The sequence below is a fragment of the Salmo salar genome, chromosome ssa13, assembly GCF_905237065.1.
Source record: "Salmo salar chromosome ssa13, Ssal_v3.1, whole genome shotgun sequence".
NCBI classification, from domain to species: Eukaryota; Metazoa; Chordata; class Actinopteri; order Salmoniformes; family Salmonidae; genus Salmo; species Salmo salar.
Window position 1 is genome coordinate 110,436,153 of NC_059454.1, and position 25,509 is coordinate 110,461,661.

The 25,509-nt window shown below is 43.9% G+C and overlaps 2 protein-coding genes across 7 annotated transcripts in view; one reads left to right on the plus strand and one right to left on the minus strand.

The window, feature by feature from the left end:
- Positions 1-4,298, minus strand: part of ift74 (intraflagellar transport 74) — a 55,138-nt gene extending 50,840 nt beyond the window's left edge. Inside the window, exons 1-2 of one of the 2 annotated variants that reach the window (XM_014138992.2) lie at positions 4,127-4,298; positions 3,721-3,873 (exon numbers count right to left, since the gene is read on the minus strand). In XM_014138992.2, the coding sequence (XP_013994467.1) occupies positions 3,721-3,840 (120 nt within the window). In that variant the 5' untranslated portion in view covers positions 3,841-3,873; positions 4,127-4,298. Of the gene's footprint in view, positions 1-3,720; positions 3,889-4,126 lie in introns of both variants that reach the window. The other variant, XM_014138993.2, reaches the window with a different exon arrangement.
- Positions 3,935-25,509, plus strand: part of LOC106568556 (FSD1-like protein) — a 125,836-nt gene continuing 104,261 nt past the window's right edge. Inside the window, exons 1-3 of one of the 5 annotated variants that reach the window (XM_045692678.1) lie at positions 3,935-4,090; positions 19,011-19,106; positions 19,366-19,497. In XM_045692678.1, the coding sequence (XP_045548634.1) occupies positions 19,071-19,106; positions 19,366-19,497 (168 nt within the window). In that variant the 5' untranslated portion in view covers positions 3,935-4,090; positions 19,011-19,070. Of the gene's footprint in view, positions 4,091-4,345; positions 4,585-19,010; positions 19,107-19,365; positions 19,498-25,509 lie in introns of those variants that run through there. The other 4 variants (XM_045692675.1, XM_045692674.1, XM_045692677.1 and 1 more) reach the window with 4 other exon arrangements.

Sequence of the window (25,509 nt, forward strand, 5' to 3'; positions counted from 1 at the left end):
TACAAAAAATAATAATTTTAAAGTAAAAGTGGTGTGTGTATATGTATTCACCCCCCTTTGCTATGAAGCCCCTAAATAAGATCTGGTGCAACCAATTACCTTCAGAAGTCACATAATAAAGTCCACCTGTGTGCAATCTAAGTGTCACATGATCTGTCACATGATCTCAGTATATATACACACACAACAACTGTTCTGAAAGGCCCCAGAGTCTGCAACACCACTAAGCAAGGGGCACCACCAAGCAAGCGGCACCATGAAGACCAAGGAGCTCTCCAAACAGGTCAGGGACAAAGTTGTGGAGAAGTACAGATCAGGGTTGGGTTATAAAAACATATCAGAAACTTTGAACATCCCACAAAACACCATTAAATCCATTATTAAAAATTGGAAAGAATATGGCACCACAACAAACCTGCCAAGAGAGGGCCGCCCACCAAAACTCACAGACCAGGCAAGGAGGGCATTAATCAGAGAGGCAACAAAGAGACCAAAGATAACCCTGAAGGAGCTGCAAAGCTCCACAGCGGAGATTGGAGTATCTGTCCATAGGACCACTTTAAGCCGTACACTCCACAGAGCTGGGCTTTACGGAAGAGTGTCCAGAAAAAAAAACATGTTTGGTGTTCGCCAAAAGGCATGTGGGAGACTCCCCAAACATATGGAATTGAGCTTTTTGGTCATCAAGGAAAACACTATGTCTGGCACAAACCCAAAACCTCTCATCAACCCGAGAGCATCGTCCACACAGTGAAGTATTGTGGCGGCAGCATCATTGCTGTGGGGATGTTTTTCATCAGCAGGGACTGGGAAACTGGTCCAAATTGAAGGAATGATGGATGGCGCTAAATACAGGGAAATTCTTGAGGGAAACCTGTTTCAGTCTTCCAGAGATTTGAGACTGGGACGAAGGTTCAGCTTCCAGCAGGACAATGAACCTAAGCATACTGCTAAAGCAACACTCGAGTGGTTTAAGGGGAAACGTTTAAATGTCTTGGAATGGCCTAGTCAAAGCCCAGACCTCAATCCATTTGAGAATCTGTGGTATGTCTTAAAAATTGCTGTACACCAGCAGAACCCATCCAACAACTCGAAGGAGCTGGAGCAGTTTTGCCTTGAAGAACGGGCTAAAATCCCCGTGGCTAGATTTGCCAAGCTTATAGAGACATACCCCAAGAGACTTGCAGCTGTAATTGCTGCAAAAGGTGGCTCTACAAGTTATTGACTTTGAGGGGTTGAATAGTTATGCACGCTCAAGTTTTCAGTTTTTTTGTCTTATTTCTTGTTTGTTTCACAATAAAAAATATTTTGCATCTTCAAAGTGGTGGGCATGTTGTGTAAATCAAATGATACAAACCCCCCCAAAAAATCTATTTTAATTCCAGGTTGTAAGGCAACAAAATAGGGAAAAAAACAAAGGGGGTGAATACTTTCCCAAGCCACTGTATGTTTTCAAACGAGTTAATAGTTGGTGGAAGCACCTTCGGCAGCAGTTACAGCTGTAAACTAAATTAAAACTATTCAGACTCTTTACTCAGTACTTTGTTGAAGCACCTTTGGTAGCGATTAGAGCCTCGAGTCTTCTTGGGTATGATGCTACAAGCTTGGCACACCTGTATTTGGGGAGTTTCTCCCATTCTTCTCTGCAGATCCTCTCAAGCTATGTCAGGTTGGATGGGGAGCATTGCTGCACAGCTATTTTCAGGTCTCTCCAGAGATGTTCAATCAGGTTCAAGTCCAGGCTCTGGCTGGGCCACTCAAGAACAAACTCCTGTGTTTTCTTGGCTGCGTGCTTAGGGTCGCCCCAGTCTGAGGTCCTGAGCGCTCTGGAGCAGGTTTTCATCAAGGATCTCTCTGTACTTTGCTCCGTGAATCTTTCCCTTGATCCTGACTAGTCTCCCAGTCCCTGCCTCTGAATAACATCCCTCCACCACGATGCTGCCACCAACATGCTTCACGGTAGGGATGGGGCCAGGTTTCCTCCAGACGTGATGCTTGGCATTCAGGCCAAAGAGTTCAATCTTGGTTTCATCAGACCAGATAATCTTGTTTCTCATGGTCTGAGAGTCCTTTAGGTGCCTTTTGGCAAACTCCAAGCGGGCTGTCGTGTGCCTTTTACGGAGGAGTGGCTTCCGTCTGGCCACTCTACCATAAAGGCCTGCTTGGTGGAGTGCTGCAGATATGATTGTCCTTCTGTAAGGTTCTCCCATCTCCACAGAGGAACTCTGTCAGAGAGACCATCGGGTTCTTGGTCACCTCCCTGACCAAGGCCCTTCTCCCCCGATTGCTCAGTTTGGTTGGGCGGCCAGCTCTAGGAAGAGTCTTGGTGGTTCCAAACTTCTACCATTTAAGAATGATGGAGGCCACTGTGTTCTTGCGGACCTTCGATGCTGCAGAATTATTTTTGGTACCCTTCTCCTGATCATGCCTCGACACAATCCTGTCTCAGAGCTCATGGCTTGGTTTTTGCTCTGACATGCAATATCAACTGTGGAACCTTATATAGACAGGTGTGTGCCTTTCCAAATCATGTCAAATCTATTGAATTTACCACAAGTGGACTCCAATCAAGTTGTAGAAACATCTCAAGGATGATCAATGGAAACAGGAAGCACCTGAGCTTAATTTCAAGTGTCATAGCAATGGGTCTGAATACTTATGTACAATTTGAAGAACCTGTTTTCTCTTTGTCAATATGGGTATTGTGATGTCATTATGGGTTATTGTGATGTCATTATGGGGTATTGTGATGTCGTTATGGGGTATTGTGATGTCGTTATGGGGTATTGTGATGTCGTTATGGGGTATTGTGATGTCGTTATGGGGTATTGTGTGTCGTTTGATGAGGAACATGTTTTAATTAATCCCTTTTAGAATACGGCTGTAATGTAACAAAATGTGGGAAAGTCAAGGGGTCTGAATATTTTCCCGATTAAAAAAAATTATTAATAAGAAATAAATAAATAAATAAATATATATATATATATATATATAAAAAACTAGTCAGTTGAGAACAAATTCTTATTTACAATGGCGGCCTGCCCCGGCCAAACTCGTACGACGCTGGGCCAATTGTGCGCTGCCCTATGGGACTCCCAATCACGGATACGATGCAGCCTGGATTCAAACCAGGTACTGCAATGATGCCTCTTGTACTGAGATGCAGTGTCTTAGACCGCTGCACCTCTCGGGAGCCCCGAGTGCACAGTAATAAATCTGTTTGAAAATCAGAAACAAGGCTTGAATATTGCTGTCCATCAATGATTCTCAACTAATTTTCTCAATAAGCTTGAGAAAATCTGACAACAACAATGGATATATGTTGCCACTGAAGTTGTCCAGAGTTGGTAGGATTGTATTCAAAGTGTTTTCCAGCTGTATTTTCTGCCAATGGTGCTTGCACCAAGTATTACCTCTGGGGTGTGAAGATATCTTTGTTTATTTATTTTTAAGGACATATTCTCTACTTTTTCTTTTACTTTGAAAATGTGGTGCAGGATGTGTAGATCTGTAGGGAAACATTTTCAATTTTAATCCCGTTTTAGATTTAATTTTAAGCCAGAAAAATGGGGTGTGTAGACTTTGTTCTTAACTGACTTGCCTAGTTAAATAAAAGGTAAAATTAAAAATAAAATTAGGAACTGTACTGTATGTCCATACGCTACAGAAGGTGTGTAAATGGTGATGATAGTTAGTCAGGGATCCGCAAGAAAACTTTACCCCAGTTCCGACCCTAATGGCTGTGGGTGGAGGTCTGGTGGCAGTTGGAGGTCTCCCAGTCCCCGGTACTAGAGACCCCCGGCTCATCGGTCTACCTGACGGTGGCCTCTGGCTCGCCATCTCTTCACTGGTTTCTCTCCTCTCCACAAAATCCTGCAGGAGAAAAATCTGTCGTCTTTCAACGACAAGCAACTGCCTGGAGTAACGTTAGCAAAGCTAAACTAAACAGAGGCGTGGTGAATTTCCGAGCGTAGTACCGTTAGTTAACTAAAGTTACTAGTAACGTGTTAGCTAGCTAGGCTAATGTTAGCTGGATGTTGCTAGCTAGTTTGCTAATGAAACCGTTGACTCTTGTCTCGACAATTTCAAGGTAACTACAATGCATAATATAAGTGTACCAACTTACCTCGTGTTTTGTATAGGTGTCAAACCGCTCAATATGACTGACTGTAAATGTTTTGTATTTTTGTTGTAGCAAGCAAGCTAGCAGTACACTTCTTTTTGACGTTACCACAGCAACCGCCCGTTACCGCGAGACTTCGGGGGGAAATCTCTGAGAAGTGGAATCCCTCTGCAGAACCCAGCCCTCCGTGACCACTGTCTTATGAACGTTTACTAACACATCTAACACATCCTTCTTTAGTCCAGTGGAGGGCGCAACAAGTCTACATTTTGACAGGGGGGTTTTGCCTCTAATTTATGAGGGCGAGGGTTAAAAAACTACTGCGCATGTACGTGCACTATGCTCCGCCATCCAGTGGGGTAATCGTCTTCCTCTTTTGGAGAGAACTTCGCCTGCCTGCCTTTGCATGCATTGGATTTGATTATATTTGTGTTTCGGTCCTCGGTATGGACTCTCAAAAAGTAAGTGTACCCGGTGTATTAGGAACCGATATCGATGATGATTCGGGTCGTCAGCTGTGCATGCCGTAATACTGGCAACATTGTGTACGGCTTTCAAGCTTCACGGTTAGTCAAAGTGATAGTTGTAATGTAACGAGACGAGCTTGCTGAGAACGAACATTAGTCCAACATTACGTTGTCATTGTTTTATCACCAATACGCGTGATGTTTTAGGGCTGGAAACATGTTCACATTCGTTCTGTTGCTTATGAAGAATCTGTTGACTTGGAAACGAGATATTTTCTGATATAATGTTTCTTTCTGGTTATTCTCTGACTGGTATTCATTCACACGTCTTTCCGGTGACAGGGACAGCAGCTCCTCTACCCATCAATGATTTGACACGTTTGACATTGATCGTGTTATTGAATAGGTGCACTTCTGTAAAGTAATTCACTTCCTAATTTCTATTGTGGTTTTGACAGTCACAGTAGGTGTCAAAGTCATTCATGTATTTTTATTATACAGCTTTGCCTGTCCTATAGGCTGTTTGTTTATTTGTCTGCCACTTTAGGTCTGACAGTCTGTTATTGCAACAATAACAAAACATAGCATTATAAAGTCAATATTTGTGTTTACACGACTTGTCATGAGCTTGTCATGCATCTCAGAATATTACAATATTTTTTTGCAGTAATCCTGAAAAAAATAAACATTATTTGTTATGAAATGTCAGACGCATTGCTTTTAAGTCTGTTGTCAAGGGCCTATAGCAACAGGATAATCTTATCGTTTTCTCTTTGTTTCCTGTTTGTTATCAGCATTACTATAGGGTGTCACTATCACACAGGAAATGACCTGTATGGCTACCTCTCCTTTCTACCGGAAAAAAAAGGGAGGAAAGAAGGAAAGATGTACATGAAAAAGAGAGTATAGCCTTTAGCACGTGCTGTCAATCTAAGCTTCTTCTAAGTCTATTACACAGTCAGAGAGAGAGAGAGAGAGGTCACACCAGTGGTACAGGTCTATTATAACCCTCGGTCAGAGAGGAGAGGGAGAGAGAGAGGGAGAGAGAGAGAGAGGGAGGTCACACCAGTGGTACAGGTCTATTATAACCCTCGGTCAGAGAGGAGAGGGAGAGAGAGAGGGAGAGAGAGAGAGAGGGAGGTCACACCAGTGGTACAGGTCTATTATAACCCTCGGTCAGAGAGGAGAGATGTGACATCATTCTGAAAGGCACAGCAGCACTAGTTGTGAGCCAGCACCTCAGACAGACAGGAAAGCAGACAGACAGTATATTTGCAATCATATTCTGACTTTACAACATTAATCCATTTTGTATTATTTATTTAAAAAAAAAAATCATTGTCAATATCCAATAGAAACCATTACAGTTCGATTTGGCTGGGGTTTGAGTTAGTCGTTCATCGATGTTTTGTTTTTGTTAAGTGCTAGAGAGTAGTGTCCAGTAAAGGAACTTCATACAGCCACGCACCTGGAAATTCATTTTAGTTTCAGATTTAAAAAATAATAATAATTGAATCAAACCACCTTTCACTTGACTTTTAAAACCAATTGACCATGTTTGAGCTTTGTCATTTAGGGTCCTACGTTTTGACATCACTCCTAAACAGTGTTTTACAGTGGAGTATCCATTGGGTTGAACAGAATGCTACTGAAATAGATACAGGCTTGAGGCCAGCATTGAGTTGACATGTGTTTCCTAGGCAGAGGGACTTTGCTGTGGTTACAGTATCCAGTCCACTACTTACTGACTGGTAGTAACCACATCTCGAATGAATAGTATTTCTATTCACAACATAAAATGACTAATAGACTGTTTCTGAGTACTGCAGAACCTGCTCTTTTTTTTTTAGAGCCAATTAGGCTTACACGTCAAACATCCTTCCTCAAAGGACCTCCATAACTTATTCCATGTTGTTTTTCCACTACATTTTTATTTTTCTCAATTTAGGAAAACATCACCATTTTTTTTGGGGGGGGGTTGGGGAGAATTCCTACAACTACTATGGGTTCAGGTCAAAAACCGTGCATCTATATATGGAATAAATATGTTGCCGTACCAGACACAGCCCTGGGGAATGTCCACAGAGGGTTTTGCTGTGTATCTCTACTGTGAAATAGCTTGTTGAGAGTAGCTTTAAATCCTGTTAAACCCCACGCCTTTTGTAGCTGACGTGTATCTGCTACTGCTGTTATGTGTAGGCCTACAAGCTACTGCTGTAACACTGCTGTTATGTGTAGGCCTACAAGCTACTGCTGTAACACTGCTGTTATGTGTAGGCCTACAAGCTACTGCTGTAACACTGCTGTTATGTGTAGGCCTACAAGCTACTGCTGTAACACTGCTGTTATGTGTAGGCCTACAAGCTTCTGCTGTAACACTGCTGTTATGTGTAGGCCTACAAGCTACTGCTGTAACACTGCTGTTATGTGTAGGCCTATAAGCTACTGCTGTAACACTGCTGTTATGTGTAGGCCTACAAGCTACTGCTGTAACACTGCTGTTATGTGTAGGCCTACAAGCTACTGCTGTAACACTGCTGTTATGTGTAGGCCTACAAGCTACTGCTGTAACACTGCTGTTATGTGTAGGCCTACAAGCTTCTGCTGTAACACTGCTGTTATGTGTAGGCCTACAAGCTACTGCTGTAACACTGCTGTTATGTGTAGGCCTACAAGCTACTGCTGTAACACTGCTGTTATGTGTAGGCCTATAAGCTACTGCTGTAACACTGCTGTTATGTGTAGGCCTACAAGCTACTGCTGTAACACTGCTGTTATGTGTAGGCCTATAAGCTACTGCTGTAACACTGCTGTTATGTGTAGGCCTACAAGCTACTGCTGTAACACTGCTGTTATGTGTAGGCCTACAAGCTACTGCTGTAACACTGCTGTTATGTGTAGGCCTACAAGCTACTGCTGTAACACTGCTGTTATGTGTAGGCCTACAAGCTTCTGCTACAGCATTGTTATGTAACCTCCATGTTCATCTGAGTTAGTTGTTGTCAATTAGCATGGGGTTATCTATCGGTTGGATGGGTAGTCTAAGGTCAACATTACACCAGTCCTTTTTAGAAGGTACAGAGAATCTAATGTATTTATAAAGCCCTTCTTTCATCAGCTGATATCTCAAAGTGCTGTACAGAAACCCAGCCTGAAGGTCTTACTGTGCTGTTCAAACGGTCAAATCCTCTCACATCTACGTAGTGCCTAGGAGTTAGGGACCAGTGGATGGGGGTCTATGTAGTAGGTCAGAAAACATTTTGTAGGGTTAGCCGATCTAATGCGCGCATTAAGATTATCATCAGTCTGTGGTGTCATGCAGCAGCTTTAAATAGAAGTGAAGGCCAATCCTCCAATCTGCCTAATCATGTTGTGTTGCTCAGTAGCATGGTCACTCAGCAACGTTGCAGATCTTGACACACTCAAACCGGTGCACCTGGCACCTACTACCATACCCCGTTCAAAGGCACCTCAATCTTTTGTGCTGCCCTTTCACCCTCTGAATGACACACCATACACAATCCATGTCTCCATTTTCTCAAGGCTTAAAAATCCTTCTTTTAACCTGTCTGCCTCCTCCCCTTCATCTACACTGATTGAAGTGGATTTAACAAGTGAGGTGTTCCTAATGTTTTGTACACTCAGTGTATATTGTATATCTTATTGTACAGTGGATATCTGGTATTACTGTAGTTGGATGTGGAAACTGAACTGGGGAAATGGCTCCTTGGAATAAGTGGATTATTTTATCTATGATTTCTGTTTGTCCTGTGTGATGTATAGCCTGGTATTGAGGTGTGTGTTGTATAGCCTGGTATTTAGGTGTGTGATGTATAGCCTGGTATTGAGGTATTTTCTGTTTGATGTATAGCCTGGTATTGAGGTATTTTCTGTTTGATGTATAGCCTGGTATTGAGGTGTGTGATGTATAGCCTGGTATTGAGGTGTGTGTTGTATAGCCTGGTATTGAGGTGTGTGATGTATAGCCTGGTATTGAGGTGTGTGATGTATAGCCTGGTATTTAGGTGTGTGATGTATAGCCTGGTATTGAGGTGTGTGTTGTATAGCCTGGTATTGAGGTGTGTGATGTATAGCCTGGTATTGAGGTGTGTGATGTATAGCCTGGTATTTAGGTGTGTGTTGTATAGCCTGGTATTTAGGTGTGTGTTGTATAGCCTGGTATTTAGGTGTGTGATGTATAGCCTGGTATTGAGGTGTGTGATGTATAGCCTGGTATTGAGGTGTGTGATGTATAGCCTGGTATTGAGGTGTGTGATGTATAGCCTGGTATTGAGGTATTTTCTGTTTGATGTATAGCCTGGTATTGAGGTATTTTCTGTTTGATGTATAGCCTGGTATTGAGGTATTTTCTGTTTGATGTATAGCCTGGTATTTAGGTATTTTCTGTTTGATGTATAGCCTGGTATTTAGGTGTGTGTTGTATAGCCTGGTATTTAGGTGTGTGTTGTATAGCCTGGTATTTAGGTGTGTGATGTATAGCCTGGTATTGAGGTGTGTGTTGTATAGCCTGGTATTTAGGTGTTTGTTGATTAGCCTGGTATTGAGGTGTGTGTTGTATAGCCTGGTATTGAGGTGTGTGATGTATAGCCTGGTATTGAGGTGTGTGTTGTATAGCCTGGTATTGAGGTGTGTGTTGTATAGCCTGGTATTGAGGTGTGTGATGTATAGCCTGGTATTGAGGTGTGTGATGTATAGCCTGGTATTGAGGTGTGTGATGTATAGCCTGGTATTTAGGTGTGTGTTGTATAGCCTGGTATTTAGGTGTGTGATGTATAGCCTGGTATTGAGGTGTGTGATGTATAGCCTGGTATTGAGGTGTGTGTTGTATAGCCTGGTATTGAGGTATTTTCTGTTTGATGTATAGCCTGGTATTGAGGTATTTTCTGTTTGATGTATAGCCTGGTATTTAGGTATTTTCTGTTTGATGTATAGCCTGGTATTTAGGTATTTTCTGTTTGATGTATAGCCTGGTATTTAGGTATTTTCTGTTTGATGTATAGCCTGGTATTTAGGTGTGTGTTGTATAGCCTGGTATTTAGGTGTGTGTTGTATAGCCTGGTATTTAGGTGTTTGTTGTATAGCCTGGTATTTAGGTGTGTGATGTATAGCCTGGTATTGAGGTGTGTGTTGTATAGCCTGGTATTGAGGTGTGTGATGTATAGCCTGGTATTGAGGTGTGTGTTGTATAGCCTGGTATTGAGGTGTGTGATGTATAGCCTGGTATTGAGGTGTGTGATGTATAGCCTGGTATTGAGGTGTGTGATGTATAGCCTGGTATTGAGGTGTGTGATGTATAGCCTGGTATTGAGGTGTGTGATGTATAGCCTGGTATTGAGGTGTGTGATGTATAGCCTGGTATTGAGGTGTGTGATGTATAGCCTGGTATTGAGGTGTGTGATGTATAGCCTGGTATTGAGGTGTGTGTTGTATAGCCTGGTATTTAGGTGTGTGATGTATAGCCTGGTATTTAGGTGTGTGTTGTATAGCCTGGTATTGAGGTGTGTGTTGTATAGCCTGGTATTGAGGTGTGTGTTGTATAGCCTGGTATTGAGGTGTGTGATGTATAGCCTGGTATTTAGGTGTGTGATGTATAGCCTGGTATTGAGGTGTGTGATGTATAGCCTGGTATTGAGGTGTGTGATGTATAGCCTGGTATTTAGGTGTGTGATGTATAGCCTGGTATTTAGGTATTTTCTGTTTGATGTATAGCCTGGTATTTAGGTGTGTGTTGTATAGCCTGGTATTGAGGTGTGTGTTGTATAGCCTGGTATTTAGGTGTGTGTTGTATAGCCTGGTATTTAGTTTTTTTTTTTAGAAAATGTTACCTGATGCACATTCAAATATCAATCCAAATCAAATCCATCTTGATGGTATTAAATTGGAACTACTGTAGTACAAACCTTTACCAAATCTCCAGTAAATTGGTGATTTTGATACTTTAGTGTACAACATATAGGTCAGCAAGCATCATGTACACTACAACATACGTCACTAACGAACAGAGAGCAAGACATTTTCAAATGACTTGAGGACAGACCACAATAGGCCTTTTCCCACTGTGTTGTTCTTAGCCCCAGGATAGACTGGTCACACACAGCATTTGTTAACCCTGAGCTAACAAACAAACACAACATGCGACCAATGTCAATAAGCAATAAGACATTTTAACAATCTATTTCTTCTAGCTTGGTATTTGATTTCCAACAGTGATGGGTTGAATAAACCTTGCTGTTTGTCTGTCCCGCATCGGAAACAATGTCAACAAAGCCTCCATCTCTATTTCCATCGCGGTCCTCTCACTTACTGTGTAGGCTGTACTGTAGTCAATACTGTAGGCAATATTGACACTGTACACTAATTCAATTGACAGAGGAGGGTGACGGGTCTCCTAATGAAGAGAATTAGCTGGTGTTGGGTCTTTTGTCTGCTTGTGTTGACATGCAGAGTTCATGCTAATCTCTCTTGGCTCAAAGTAAGAGGAGAGATTTGACTGCATCACTACATGTCTTTTTGTGAGAGGTATTGACATGTTGAAAGCACCGAGCTGTCTGTGTTTAAACGGCTAGTGCACAGCTCAGACACCCATGTATTACCCCCCTCGCATGACAAGCCACTAGGGGGTCTCTTTACAGTCCTCGAGTCCAGAACAGACTCTGGGGAAACGCACAGTACTACATAGAGCCTTGACTACATGGAACTCTATTCCACATCAAGTAACTCAAGCAAGTAGTAAAATAAAATTACAAAAAAACAGAAAACTACACCTTATGGAACAACGCAGATTGTGAAGACACACACACACAGCCGCACACACACACTACATACACACACAGGCGCACACACACACTACACACATGTACATAGTAATTTTTTTATATTGTGGTATTAAACCATTTGGATTGTAGATAGTTTTGGTCATGTACTGTATGTGGACAGCTGCTCGTCCAACATCTCATTCCATAATCATGGGCATTAATATGGAGTTGGTCCCCCTTTGCTGCTATAACAGCCTCCACTCTTCTGGGAAGGCTTTCCACTAGATGTTGGAACATTGCTGCTATAACAGCCTCCACTCTTCTGGGAAGGCTTTCCACTAGATGTTGGAACATTGCTGCTATAACAGCCTCCACTCTTCTGGGAAGGCTTTCCACTAGATGTGGAAACTACTTTAGACCAGAGCCCTATGGAAGCCTATTCCCGATATAGTGCACTACTTTAGACCAGAGCCATATGGAAGCCTATTCCCTATATAGTGCACTACTTTAGACCAGAGCCCTATGGAACCCTATTCCCTATATAGTGCACTACTTTAGACCAGAGCCCTATGGAACCCTATTCCCTATATAGTGCACTACTTTAGACCAGAGCCCTATAGAACCCTATTCCCTATATAGTGCACTACTTTAGACCAGAGCCCTATGGAACCCTATTCCCTATATATAGAGACAGGCACTGTGTTGGTGCCAGATTCAGTGTTGGTGCCAGTTTCAGGCCTATTATGTAGGCCATTCACAACCAGCCTTTAGGGAGATGGGCTTTTAGGTGATTGTGAATGATGTGAGCTACTGAATATGACTCAGACAGTTTAGCGCTCTGAACACACAGCACCGAGACGGTTTAGTTTCTCTGAACACACAGCACCGAGACGGTTTAGTGCTCTGAACACACACAGCACCGAGACGGTTTAGTGCTCTGAACACACAGCACCGAGACGGTTTAGTGCTCTACACACACACAGCACCGAGACGGTTTAGATCAGTAGTGGCACTGGAGTCATTACCAGGTGTGGTTGATCCTGAAAATGGCAGTCTGTCTGGAAAAGCCTGAAGCTGCCTGCCATAGTAGAGATTGTCTCATACATTGTCTCTGTCTCTCACTCTAAATCTCAAACTGAGAGGCCATTTTGGTTCTTTAATCTATATGGACAAAACCGTGAACGAGGGGGTCTAGACCTAGGTGTTATACTTGGTACATGATAATACGTTTAGTAGTTGTGTGTTGAATCACAGTAGTCTGGTAAACTGATGGTTGGACTACTTCTCTATGTGGATTCTGACTGACACTTCTACATTTAGTCAGCCGTTGATTGTTAAGCGAATAACTGGCCGGTCTCACGGTAATTAGCCGTTAATTAACATAAACACATTTAGCATCTCCTGGCTTCCACACATAGCTTACAAACCACTGATGCAGACCTCTTGGACATCTACATTTTAAAAAGTCGAATAAATCCATTTAATGTAGCCTCCACCTTCACAATAAATCCATTATTTATTTTAGACAAGTCTAAAGAAACATGTTAAGAAGAAAATGTAGTCTATTTCAGAAGAACAGAATAGCATCCTCTGAATTGTCCTTATGTTAGGTCCTGATCAGGTCCATATGGCTGTAGGCTACACTAGTTCATTTAGCAGGTCGATGTGTGCCATATGGCTGTAGACTACACTAGTTCATTTAGCAGGTCCTGATGTGGCTGTGCCATATGGCTGTGGGCTACACTAGTTCATTTAGCAGGTCCTGATGTGGCTGTGCCATATGGCTGTGGGCTACACTAGTTCATTTAGCAGGTCCTGATGTGGCTGTGCCATATGGCTGTGGACTACACTAGTTCATTTAGCAGACAAGATTTGCTTAGAATTCCAAGGTATTATATTATAGTATAAATAATAAAATTGAACAAAGCTGAATACAATAGAAAGGATATTTTCTCCAAGTGATTTGAGGAAGTGTGAACATGTTGCTATTCTGTGTTAAGCGGTTAATAGAGAAACAGGTCCTCCTACATGCTTCATTTAGAGTAATTTATTCAACTTTAGTTGTTCTATAAACGTTGGGCTATATGTGTTGATGTTTAATACATTCTAAGGCTGCATGATGCGAGTCTAATGATGATTTGGAAAAAACGTATTTTGAAAGACATGATCTCTGCTTTGTTTTTTTTTGTGCAGGCTGTACACACTTCATCAGTCACTCATTCACAATTTGACAAGCACTTGATAATAAGCCTTACATTTCCCGTGCGACATCCTCTTTGTTTGGCCGTAATGCCCCCCTAAAAGAAATCGAGGACCTTTTTTGCGGCCAGTGGCCGTTGTGCCCTTGAGCTGAATATTATAATTTATTAAATTTTTACTGCCTTTATTGTCCTACTTTCGCTCTTGTCTCATTGCTGCAACTCCCCAATGTGCTCGGGAGGCAAAGGTCGCTTCTTAGCACCCACTGTGTCGAGGAGTCACTGTTCAACTGGTACTAACCTTACTAAAACATATAGGACTATGGGCTAGGATACATGAGGGGTGATACTAACCTTATTAAAACATATAGGACTATGGGCTACTAACCTTATTAAACATATAGGACTATGGAGTACTAACCTTATTAAACTTATAGGACTATGGGATACTAACCTTATTAAAACATATAGGACTATGGGTTACTAACCTTATTAAAACATATAGGGCTATGGGCTACTAACCTTATTAAAACATATAGGACTATGGGCTAGGCTACATGAGGTCTGTTACTAACCTTATTAAACATATAGGACTATGGACTACTAACCTTATTAAACATATAGGACTATGGGCTAGGCTACATGAGGTCTGATACTAACCTTATTAAACATATAGGACTATGCACTACTAACGTTATTACACATATTAGGACTTTGGACTACTAACCTTATTAAACATATTAGGACTATGGGCTACTAACCTTATTAAAACATATAGGACTATGGGCTACTAACCTTATTAAAACATATAGGACTATGGGCTAGGATACATGAGGGGTGATACTAACCTTATTAAAACATATAGGACTATGGGCTAGGATACATGAGGGTTACTAACCTTATTAAAACATATAGGACTATGGGCTACTAACCTTATTAAACATATAGGACTATGGGCTACTAACCTTATTAAAACATATAGGACTATGGGCTACTAACCTTATTAAACATATAGGACTATGGACTACTAACGTTATTACACATATTAGGACTTTGGACTACTAACCTTATTAAACATATTAGGACTATGGGCTACTAACCTTATTAAAACATATAGGACTATGGGCTACTAACCTTATTAAAACATATAGGACTATGGGCTAGGATACATGAGGGGTGATACTAACCTTATTAAAACATATAGGACTATGGGCTACGATACATGAGGGGTGATACTAACCTTATTAAAACATATTAGGACTATGGACTACTAACCTTATTAAAACATATAGGACTATGGGCTACTAACCTTATTAAAACATATAGGACTATGGGCTACTAACCTTATTAAAACATATAGGGCTATGGACTACTAACCTTATTAAAACATATAGGACTATGGGCTACTAACCTTTTTAAACATATAGGACTATGGACTACTAACCTTATTAAACATATAGGACTATGGGCTAGGCTACATGAGGTCTGATACTAACCTTATTAAACATATAGGACTATGGACTACTAACCTTATTAAACATATTAGGACTTTGGACTACTAACCTTATTAAACATATAGGACTATGGGCTAGGCTAATTTACATCAACAACATAGCTCAGGCAGTAGGAAACTCTCTCATCCATTTATATGCAGATGATACAGTCTTATACTCAGCTGGCCCCTACCCGGATATTGTGTTAAATGCTCTACAACAAAGCTTTCCTGGTGTCCAACAAGCTTTCTCTGCCCTTAACCTTGTTCTGAACACCTCCAAAACAAAGGTCATGTGGTTTGGTAAGAAGAATGCCCATCTCCCACTGGTGTGATTACTACCTCTGAGGGTTTAGAGCTTGAGGTAGTCACCTCATACAAGTACTTGGGAGTATGGCTAGACTGTACACTGTCCTTCTCTCAGCACATATCAAAGCTGCAGGCTAAAGTTAAATCTAGACTTGGTTTCTTCCTCTATCGTAATCGCTCCTCTTTCACCCCCAGCTGACAAACTAACCCTGATTCAGATGACCATCCTGCCCATGCTAGATTACGGAGATGTAATTTATAGATCGGCAGGTAAGGGTGCTCTCGAGCTGCTAGATGTTCTTTACCATTCGGCAATCAGATTTGCCACTAATGCTCCTTATAGGACACATCGCTGCACTCTATACTCCTCTGTAAACTGGTCATCTCTGTTTACCCGTCGCAAGAGCCACTGGTTGGGCAGTTAACCCACTGTTCCTAGGCCATCATTGTAAATAACAATTTGTTCTTAACTGACTTGCCTAGTTAAAATAAAAAAATTATAAAACCCTCTTAGGCCTCACTCCCCCCTATCTGAGATATCTACTGCAGCCCTCATCCTCCACATACAACGCCCGTTCTGCCAGTCACATTTTGTTAAAGGACCCCAAAGCACACACATCCCATCCCTGGGTCGCTCCTCTTTTCAGTTCGCTTCAGCTAGCAACTGGAACGAGCTGCAACAAACACTCAAACTGGACAGTTTTATCTCAATCTCTTCATTCAAAGACTCCATCATGGACACTCTTACTGACAGTTGTGGCTGATTTGTCTCTACCTTCTTGCCCTTTGTGCTGTTGTCTGTGCCCAATAATGTTTGTACCATTTTTTTTTTATTATTTTGTGTTGCTACCATGTTGTTGTCATGTTGTGTTGTCATGTGTTGCTGCCATGCTATGTTGTTGTCTTAGGTCTCTCTTTATGTAGTGTTGTGTTGTCTCTCTTGTTGTGATGTGTGTTTTGTCCTATATTTTTAATTTTTAATCCCAGCAGGAGGCCTTTTGCCTTTTGGTAGGCCGTCATTGTAAATAAGAATTTGTTCTTAACTGACTAAACATGAGGTGTGGGACTATGATTTGAAAAAGTCCCAAAAAAAGGCAAGCTGCGCATCATTCACAAGTGATAGGCTAATCTTGTCATCCATCACACTATTCTTGATTTAATCTTGTCTTTATATATACTACATAATACAGTGTATTCGGAAAGTATTCAGACCCCTTGACTTTCTACATATTTTGTCACGTAACAGCCTTATTCTAAAATGTCCTCATCCATCTACACACAATACCCCGTAATGACATCACAATACCCCATAATGACATCACAATACCCCATAATGACATCACAATACCCCATAATGACATCACAATACCCCATAATGACAAAATAAAAACAGATTTTTAGAAATGTATTCAAATGTATTAAAAATAAAACACTGAAATAATTCATTTACATAAGTATTCAGACCCTTTACTCAGTACTTTGTTGAAGCACCTTTGGCAGTGATTACAGCCTCGAGTCTTCTTGGGTATGACGCTACAAGCTTGATACACCTGTATTTGGGGAGTTTCTCCCATTTTTCTCTGCAGATCCTCTCAAGCTCTGTCAGGTTGTATGGAGAGCGTTGCTGCACAGCTATTTTCAGGTCTCTCCAGAGATGTTCAATCAGGTTCAAGTTCGTGCTCTGGCTGGGCCACTCAAGGACATTCAGAGACTTGTCCCGAAGCCACTCCTGCGTTGTCTTGGCTGTGTGCTTAGGGTCGTTGTCCTGCTGGAAGGTGAACCTTCGCCCCAGTCCGAGGTCCTGAGCGCTCTGGAGCAGGTTTTCATCAAGGCTCTCTCTGTACTTTGCTTCGTTCATCTTTGCCTTGATCCTTATTACTCTCCCAGTCCCTGCCGCTGAAAAACATCCCCATAGCATGATGCTGCCACCACTATGCTTCACCGTAGAGATGGTGCCAGGTTTCCTCCAGACGTGACACTTGGCATTCAGGCCAAATAGTTCAATTTTGGTATCATCAGACCAGAGAATCTTATTTCTCATGGTCTGAGAGTCTTTAGGTGCCTTTTGGCAAACTCCAAGCAGGCTGTCATGTGCCTTTTTACAGAGGAGTGGATTCCATTTGGCTATTCTATCATAAATGCCTGATTTGGAGGAGTGGTACAGAGGTGGTTGTCCTTCTGGAAGGTTCTCCAATCGCCACATTGGGTTCTTGGTCACCTCCCGGACCAAGGCCCTTCTCCCCCGATTGCTCAGTTTGGTCGTGAGGCCAGCTCTAGGAAGAGTCTTGGTGGTTCCAAACTTCTTCCATTTAAGAATGATGGAGGCCACTGTGTTCTTGGGGACCTTCAATGCTGCAGAAATGTTTTGGTACCCTTCCCCAGATCTGTGCCTCGACACAATCCTGTCTCGGAGCTCTACGGACAATTCCTTCGACCTCATGACTGTTTTTGCTCTGACATGCAATGTCAACTGTGGAACCTTACATAGACAGGTGTGTACCTTTCCAAATCATGTCCAATCAATTGAATTTACCACAGGTGGACTCCAATCAAATTGTAGAAGCATCAAAAGGATGATCAATGGAAACAGGATGCACCTGAGCTCAATTTCGAGTCTCATAGCAACGAGTCTGAATACTTATGTAAATAAGGTATTTCTGTTTTCTTTATTTTTATAAATGCTAAAAAAATCCTAAAAACCTGTTTTCACTTTGTCATTAAGGGGTATTGTGTTTTAGATTAATGAGGACTACATTTTTTTTAATCCATTTTAGAATAAGGCTGTAAAATGTAGAAAAAGTCAAGGGGTCGGAATACTGTCCAAATGCGCTGTATATGTGTGAAATTTAGTTTGGATTTGGAATGGACCATTATCATTATTATATGTCTTAAATAGTGAATGGAGGACGCTTTTCCCTTGGTTCATTTTCATGCCAGCCAGCTAGGCTATACTCCTGTTGTAAAGAGAAACAATTTGCTTAATATTAGGAAAGGCCTAGCCTATAGAAAGCTGATGGGATCCTCCTCTTTTTAATAGAGGCCATCACTCTGTTTTTTCTCACTCAATTGCATAGCCTATAGAAATGTTGCACAACATGAGCTCATGGGCTCTCGTAAAAAGTTTGATTAGATTCAGAGTGATCAGAGGGACAATAGAGCGCTGAGTACCAGGCAGTCAGCTAGTTTGGTAGGCTACTAATGACCATCAGCATCATCAGAGCTGGGAGAAACCTAGTTACTGTGAGGTCGTGACTGCCGGTTTGGCGGTAATACGGTCACCATAAAAGCCCTAATCATGATACGTTGATTAATACATACTGTGTTAATTTTGGAATGTTTACCCACTGTCGTGTGCGTAGATAGCAAGTCAGTAGAGCTAACTGGCTAGCTACTACTGTTAGCTAGCCAGATAGCCACAAATCATTTTTAGCTAGCTAGCTACCCACGATGAATTTACATCTACCTTGCATAACATTATATTTAGGTCATTTCTGCCTGTTTTAACTAGCTGGATAGCTATTAATTTTGAGAAACACCCCCTATATTCTACGTAGAGCTTTGCCATTCCTGTGTAATGAACAGCGCTATATAAATTACATATATTATTAAAAAAATATATATATATTTTTATGTTCTGTGTTGCAGGAGGCCTTACAAAGAATAATAACCACATTGGCCAATAAAAATGAGGAGCTCCATAACTTCATGGAAACACTTAGTCACTCTCTGGCTGGTGTCCAGGTAGGATGGATGGATGGATGGATGTGTATAACACTCAGTCAATTACATTAAACGTAACACACAGCAATAATTTACATAATAATCTTGGTATTACAATCTTGTACAGTAATTTCTATTTACCAAATATGCCATGTTAATCAATCTATAGACTCTTGTGACGCAGAGATATGGTTCTGGGTTCAGAGGATAATCAATATATATATATGTGTGTGTGTGTGTTGTGTGTGTGTGTGTGTGTGTGTGTGTGTCATTTTCACAGGTGAACTCCCCACAAGCAGTGTCAGACCTGGAGGAGGAGTTTGACACGTTATTCACCGTCCTGGTTGAGATGAAGGAGAGCATGATCAGCACCATCAAACAGGAAGCGGCCAAGAAGACACAGGAAATACAGGTACCTGACCCCTAACCCCTGACCCCTAAACCCTAAACCCTAACCCAACACCTTCAAACAGGAAGGGGCCAAGAAGACACAGGAAATACAGGTACCTGACCCCTAACCCCTGACCCCTAAACCCTAACCCAACACCTTCAAACAGGAAGCGGCCAAGAAGACACAGGAAATACAGGTACCTGACCCCTAACCCCTGACCCCTAAACCCTAAACCCTAACCCAACACCTTCAAACAGGAAGGGGCCAAGAAGACACAGGAACTACAGGTACTATACACCTTTAGTATTAATTGAAACTCCAACTGCGAGCCAGGCCTAATCGCCCAGCATCAGTGCCCGACCTCACTCATGCTCTTGTGGCTGAATGGAAGCAATTCCCCCGCAGCAATGTTCCCAACATCTAGTGGAAAGCCTTCCCAGAAGAGTGGAGGCTGTTATAGCCGAGCAGGTGTCCACATACTTTTGGTCATGTAGTGTATACATATACACTCACTGGCCAGTGTATTAGATTCACCCATCTAGTACTGAGTCTGAAGTACTGGATCCGCCATGCCTGGCACTGATGATCATACCACGCTCAAAGTCCTTTAGGTCACTAGTTTTACACATCCTAATGTTCAATGGAAGAGTAACTGAATTTCCCAACGCCTTACTGCTTTATACAGCAAACTACGACTCACTGTCTGTAGGAGAGATCCATTTTCCTATATACCTAATATACTGGCCGGTGATTGTGTATATATTGGATGAACCATGACTAGAATACAGTATATACATATGAAGTGGACAGCAGTAGTTATATGGGATGAACCAGGACTAGAATACAGTATATACATATGAAGTGGACAGCAGTAGTTATATGGGATGAACCAGGACTAGAATACAGTATATACATATGAAGTGGACAGCAGTAGTTATATAGGATGAACCAGGACTAGAATACAGTATATACATTTGAAGTGGGTAACACGGTATGTAAAGGTTATTAAAGTGACTAGTGTTCCATTATTAAAGTGACCAGTGATTCCATGTCTATGTATATAGAGCAGCAGCCTCTAAGGTACAGGGTTGAGTAACCAGGTGGAGGCTAGTAACAGTAACTAAGGTTCAGGGCAGGGTACTGGGTGGAGGCTAGTAACAGTAACTAAGGTTCAGGGCAGGGTACTGGGTGGAGGCTAGTAACAGTAACTAAGGTTCAGGGCAGGGTACTGGGTGGAGGCAGGCTAGTAACAGTAACTAAGGTTCAGGGCAGGGTACTGGGTGGAGGCAGGCTAGTAACAGTAACTAAGGTTCAGGGCAGGGTACTGGGTGGAGGCTGGCTAGTAACAGTAACTAAGGTTCAGGGCAGGGTACTGGGTGGAGGCTGGCTAGTAACAGTAACTAATGTTCAGGGCAGGGTACTGGGTGGAGGCAGGCTAGTAACAGTAACTAAGGTTCAGGGCAGGGTACTGGGTGGAGGCTAGTAACAGTAACTAAGGTTCAGGGCAGGGTACTGGGTGGAGGCTGGCTAGTAACAGTCACTAAGGTTCAGGGCAGGGTACTGGGTGGAGGCTGGCTAGTAACAGTAACTAAGGTTCAGGGCAGGGTACTGGGTGGAGGCTGGCTAGTAACAGTGACTAAGGTTCAGGGCAGGGTACTGGGTGGAGGCTAGTAACAGTAACTAAGGTTCAGGGCAGGGTACTGGGTGGGGGCTGGCTAGTAACAGTAACTAAGGTTCAGGGCAGGGTACTGGGTGGGGGCCGGCTAGTAACAGTAACTAAGGTTCAGGGCAGGGTACTGGGTGGAGGCCGGCTAGTAACAGTAACTAAGGTTCAGGGCAGGGTACTGGGTGGAGGCAGGCTAGTAATAGTAACTAAGGTTCAGGGCAGGGTACTGTGTGGAGGCTAGTAACAGTAACTAAGGTTCAGGGCAGGGTACTGGGTGGAGGCTAGTAACAGTGACTAAGGTTCAGGGCAGGGTACTGGGTGGAGGCCAGCTAGTAACAGTAACTAAGGTTCAGGGCAGGGTACTGGGTGGAGGCCAGCTAGTAACAGTAACTAAGGTTCAGGGCAGGGTACTGGGTGGAGACGGCTAGTAACAGTAACTAAGGTTCAGGGCAGGGTACTGGGTGGAGGCCGGCTAGTAACAGTGACTAAGGTTCAGGGCAGGGTACTGGGTGGAGGCTAGTAACAGTAACTAAGGTTCAGGGCAGGGTACTGGGTGGAGGCTGGCTAGTAACAGTAACTAAGGTTCAGGGCAGGGTACTGGGTGGAGGTAGGCTAGTAACAGTAACTAAGGTTCAGGGCAGGGTACTGGGTGGAGGCTGGCTAGTAACAGTAACTAAGGTTCAGGGCAGGGTACTGGGTGGCTAGCTAGTAACAGTAACTAAGGTTCAGGGCAGGGTACTGGGTGGTAGCTAGTAACAGTAACTAAGGTTCAGGGCAGGGTACTGGGTGGAGGCAGGCTAGTAACAGTAACTAAGGTTCAGGGCAGGGTACTGGGTGGAGGCTGGCTAGTAACAGTAACTAAGGTTCAGGGCAGGGTACTGGGTGGAGGCTAGTAACAGTAACTAAGGTTCAGGGCAGGGTACTGGGTGGAGGCAGGCTAGTAACAGTAACTAAGGTTCAGGGCAGGGTACTGGGTGGAGGCTGGCTAGTAACAGTCACTAAGGTTCTGGGCAGGGTACTGGGTGGAGGCTGGCTAGTAACCGTAACTAAGGTTCAGGGCAGGGTACTGGGTGGAGGCTAGTAACAGTAACTAAGGTTCAGGGCAGGGTACTGGGTGGAGGCTAGTAACAGTAACTAAGGTTCAGGGCAGGGTACTGGGTGGAGACTAGTAACAGTAACTAAGGTTCAGGGCAGGGTACTGGGTGGAGGCTGGCTAGTAACACTAACTAAGGTTCAGGGCAGGGTACTGGGTGGAGGCTAATAACAGTAACTAAGGTTCAGGGCAGGGTACTGGGTGGAGGCAGGCTAGTAACAGTAACTAAGGTTCAGGGCAGGGTACTGGGTGGAGGCAGGCAGGCTAGTAACAGTAACTAAGGTTCAGGGCAGGGTACTGGGTGGAGGCAGGCTAGTAACAGTAACTAAGGTTCAGGGCAGGGTACTGGGTGGAGGCTGGCTAGTAACAGTAACTAAGGTTCAGGGCAGGGTACTGGGTGGAGGCAGGCTAGTGATGACTATTTAACAGTCTGATGGCCTGGAGATAGAAGCTGTTTCTCAGTCTCTCTGTCCCAGCTTTGATGCACCTGTCCTGGCTCCACCTTCTAGATGGTAGCAGGGTGAACAGGCCAGGGCTCAGGTGGCTGAGGTCCTTGGGGATCTTCTAGATGGTAGCAGGGTGAACAGGCCAGGGCTCAGGTGGCTGAGGTCCTTGGGGATCTTCTTTGCCTTCCTGTGACACCGAGTGCTGCAGGTGTCCTGGAGGGCAAGCAGTGAGCCCCCGGTGATGTGTTGTGCAGACAGCACCACCCTCTGGAGAGCCTTAAGGTTGTGGGCGGTGTAATTGCCGTACCAGGCGGTGATACAGACCGACAGGATGCTCTCAGTGGTGCATCTGTAAATGTTCATGAGGGTCTTAGGGGCTCCTGATGTTGAAGAGGCGCTGTTGGTGTGAATGGACCATTTCAGATCCTTGGTGATGTGCACGCCAAGAAACTTGAAGCATTTGACCCCTTTCCTCTGCAGCCCCGTCGATGTGGATGAGGGCGTGCTCCCATCTCCTGTCGTCCACTAACAGCTCCTTTGTTTTGTTGACGTTGAGGGAGATGCTATTTCCCCGGCACCACCTCCTCCAGGGCTCTCACCTCCTCCAGGACTCTCACCTCCTCCCTGTAACACCACTCCTCCAGGACTCTCACCTCCTCCCTGTAACACCACTCCTCCAGGACTCTCACCTCCTCCCTGTAACACCACTCCTCCAGGGCTCTCACCTCCTCCCTGTAACACCACTCCTCCAGGGCTCTCACCTCCTCCCTGTAACACCACTCCTCCAGGACTCTCACCTCCTCCCTGTAACACCACTCCTCCAGGACTCTCACCTCCTCCAGGACTCTCACCTCCTCCAGGGCTCTCACCTCCTCCCTGTAACACCACTCCTCCAGGACTCTCACCTCCTCCCTGTAACACCACTCCTCCAGGGCTCTCACCTCCTCCCCTGTAACACCACTCCTCCAGGACTCTCACCTCCTCCCTGTAACACCACTCCTCCAGGGCTCTCACCTCCTCCCTGTAACACCACACCTCCAGGACTCTCACCTCCTCCCTGTAACACCACTCCTCCAGGGCTCTCACCTCCTCCAGGACTCTCACCTCCTCCAGGACTCTCACCTCCTCCAGGACTCTCACCTCCTCCAGGACTCTCACCTCCTCCCTGTAACACCACTCCTCACCACTAGTATTAGTTATGGGTGTTGTAGTAGTGCCTCCATACACCATTCCCAGCCTGGGGTCTCTCTTTCTCTGTGTGTGTGTGATATACTGGTAGTAGTGGATGGATGTGTGTTGTTGTGGTTCTTGATTAATGTACACCCCTCTCTCAGGCAGCCTGGGGTGTGTGTGTGTGATGTCATCGTGCTGCTATGGCAGTTTCCTAGCCAACTCTCTAAGTCCATTGAACAGGAACAAAAAGTGTCTGAAATTACCCCCCAAATAAGAGATTACCACTTTATCCCTCTTTGAGGGTGAACACTGCCCGGTATGCTGGTCCTCATTACGTCAAGCTCACTCAGTTGGTAGAGAATGGTGCTTGTAATACCAGGGTAGTGGAACCACCCCATACCTAAAATGTATGCGTGACTGTAAGTCACTTTGGATAAAAGCGTCTGCTACTTGGCATATGATACAATATAATATACACTAATTGGCCAGTTTATTAGGTACACCACACTGTTCGTGAAAATGTTTCGCTCCTACAGACAGTGGAGGCATGTGGCTTGTTATATAAAGCAGGCATCAAGGCATTCAGTTACTGTTCCATTGAATGTTAGACTGGATAAAACTAGTGACCTGAGTGATGTCATTATGGGGTATTGTGATGTCATAACAAGGTATTGTGTGTAGATTGAGGGGGGAAAAAAACGATTTGATACATTTTAGGATAAAGCTGTAACGTAACAAAATGTGGAAAAAGTCAAAGGGTCTGAATACTTTCTGAATGCACTATAAGTGACTGAGCCTGGTATGATCTGAGCCTGGTATGATCTGAGCCTGGTATGATCTGAGCCTGGTATGATCTGAGCCTGGTATGATCTGAGCCTGGTATGATCTGAGCCTGGTATGATCTGAGCCTGGTATGATCAGAGCCTGGTATGATCTGAGCCTGGTATGATCTGAGCCTGGTATGATCTGAGCCTGGTATGATCTGAGCCTGGTATGATCTGAGCCTGGTATGATCTGAGCCTGGTATGATCTGAGCCTGGTATGATCTGAGCCTGGTATGATCTGAGCCTGGTATGATCTGAGCCTGGCGCACAGGTTCCAGTACCTCAGAAACGGCCTCCTGGGATGTTTCACGCACGACAGTGTCTCGGGTTTACTGAGAACGATGCAACAAACAAAAACATCCAGTCAGCAACAGTCCTGTGGGTGAAAACAGCTGGTTGATGAGAGAGGTTGAAGAATCATGCAAGTTAACAGGCGAGCCACAAACAGACAGCATCTCACCAACACTGGACAACTGAGGAGTGGCTAGAGGGGGCGGGTCATCACCAACACTGGACAACTGAGGAGTGGCTAGAGGGGGCGTGTCATCACCAACACTGGACAACTGAGGAGTGGCTAGAGGGGGCGGGCCAACTGAGGAGTGGCTAGAGGGGGCGTGTCATCACCAACTGAAGAGTGGCTAGAGGGGGCGTGTCATCACCAACACTGGACAACTGAGGAGTGGCTAGAGGGGCGCCCTACTGAGGGTGGCTAGAGGGGGCGGGCCATCACCAACACTGGACAACTGAGGAGTGGCTAGAGGGGGCGGGCCATCACCAGAATCCCAGTTCCTGTTGCATCATACTGATGGGTCCATGGCCCCATCCTGCCTG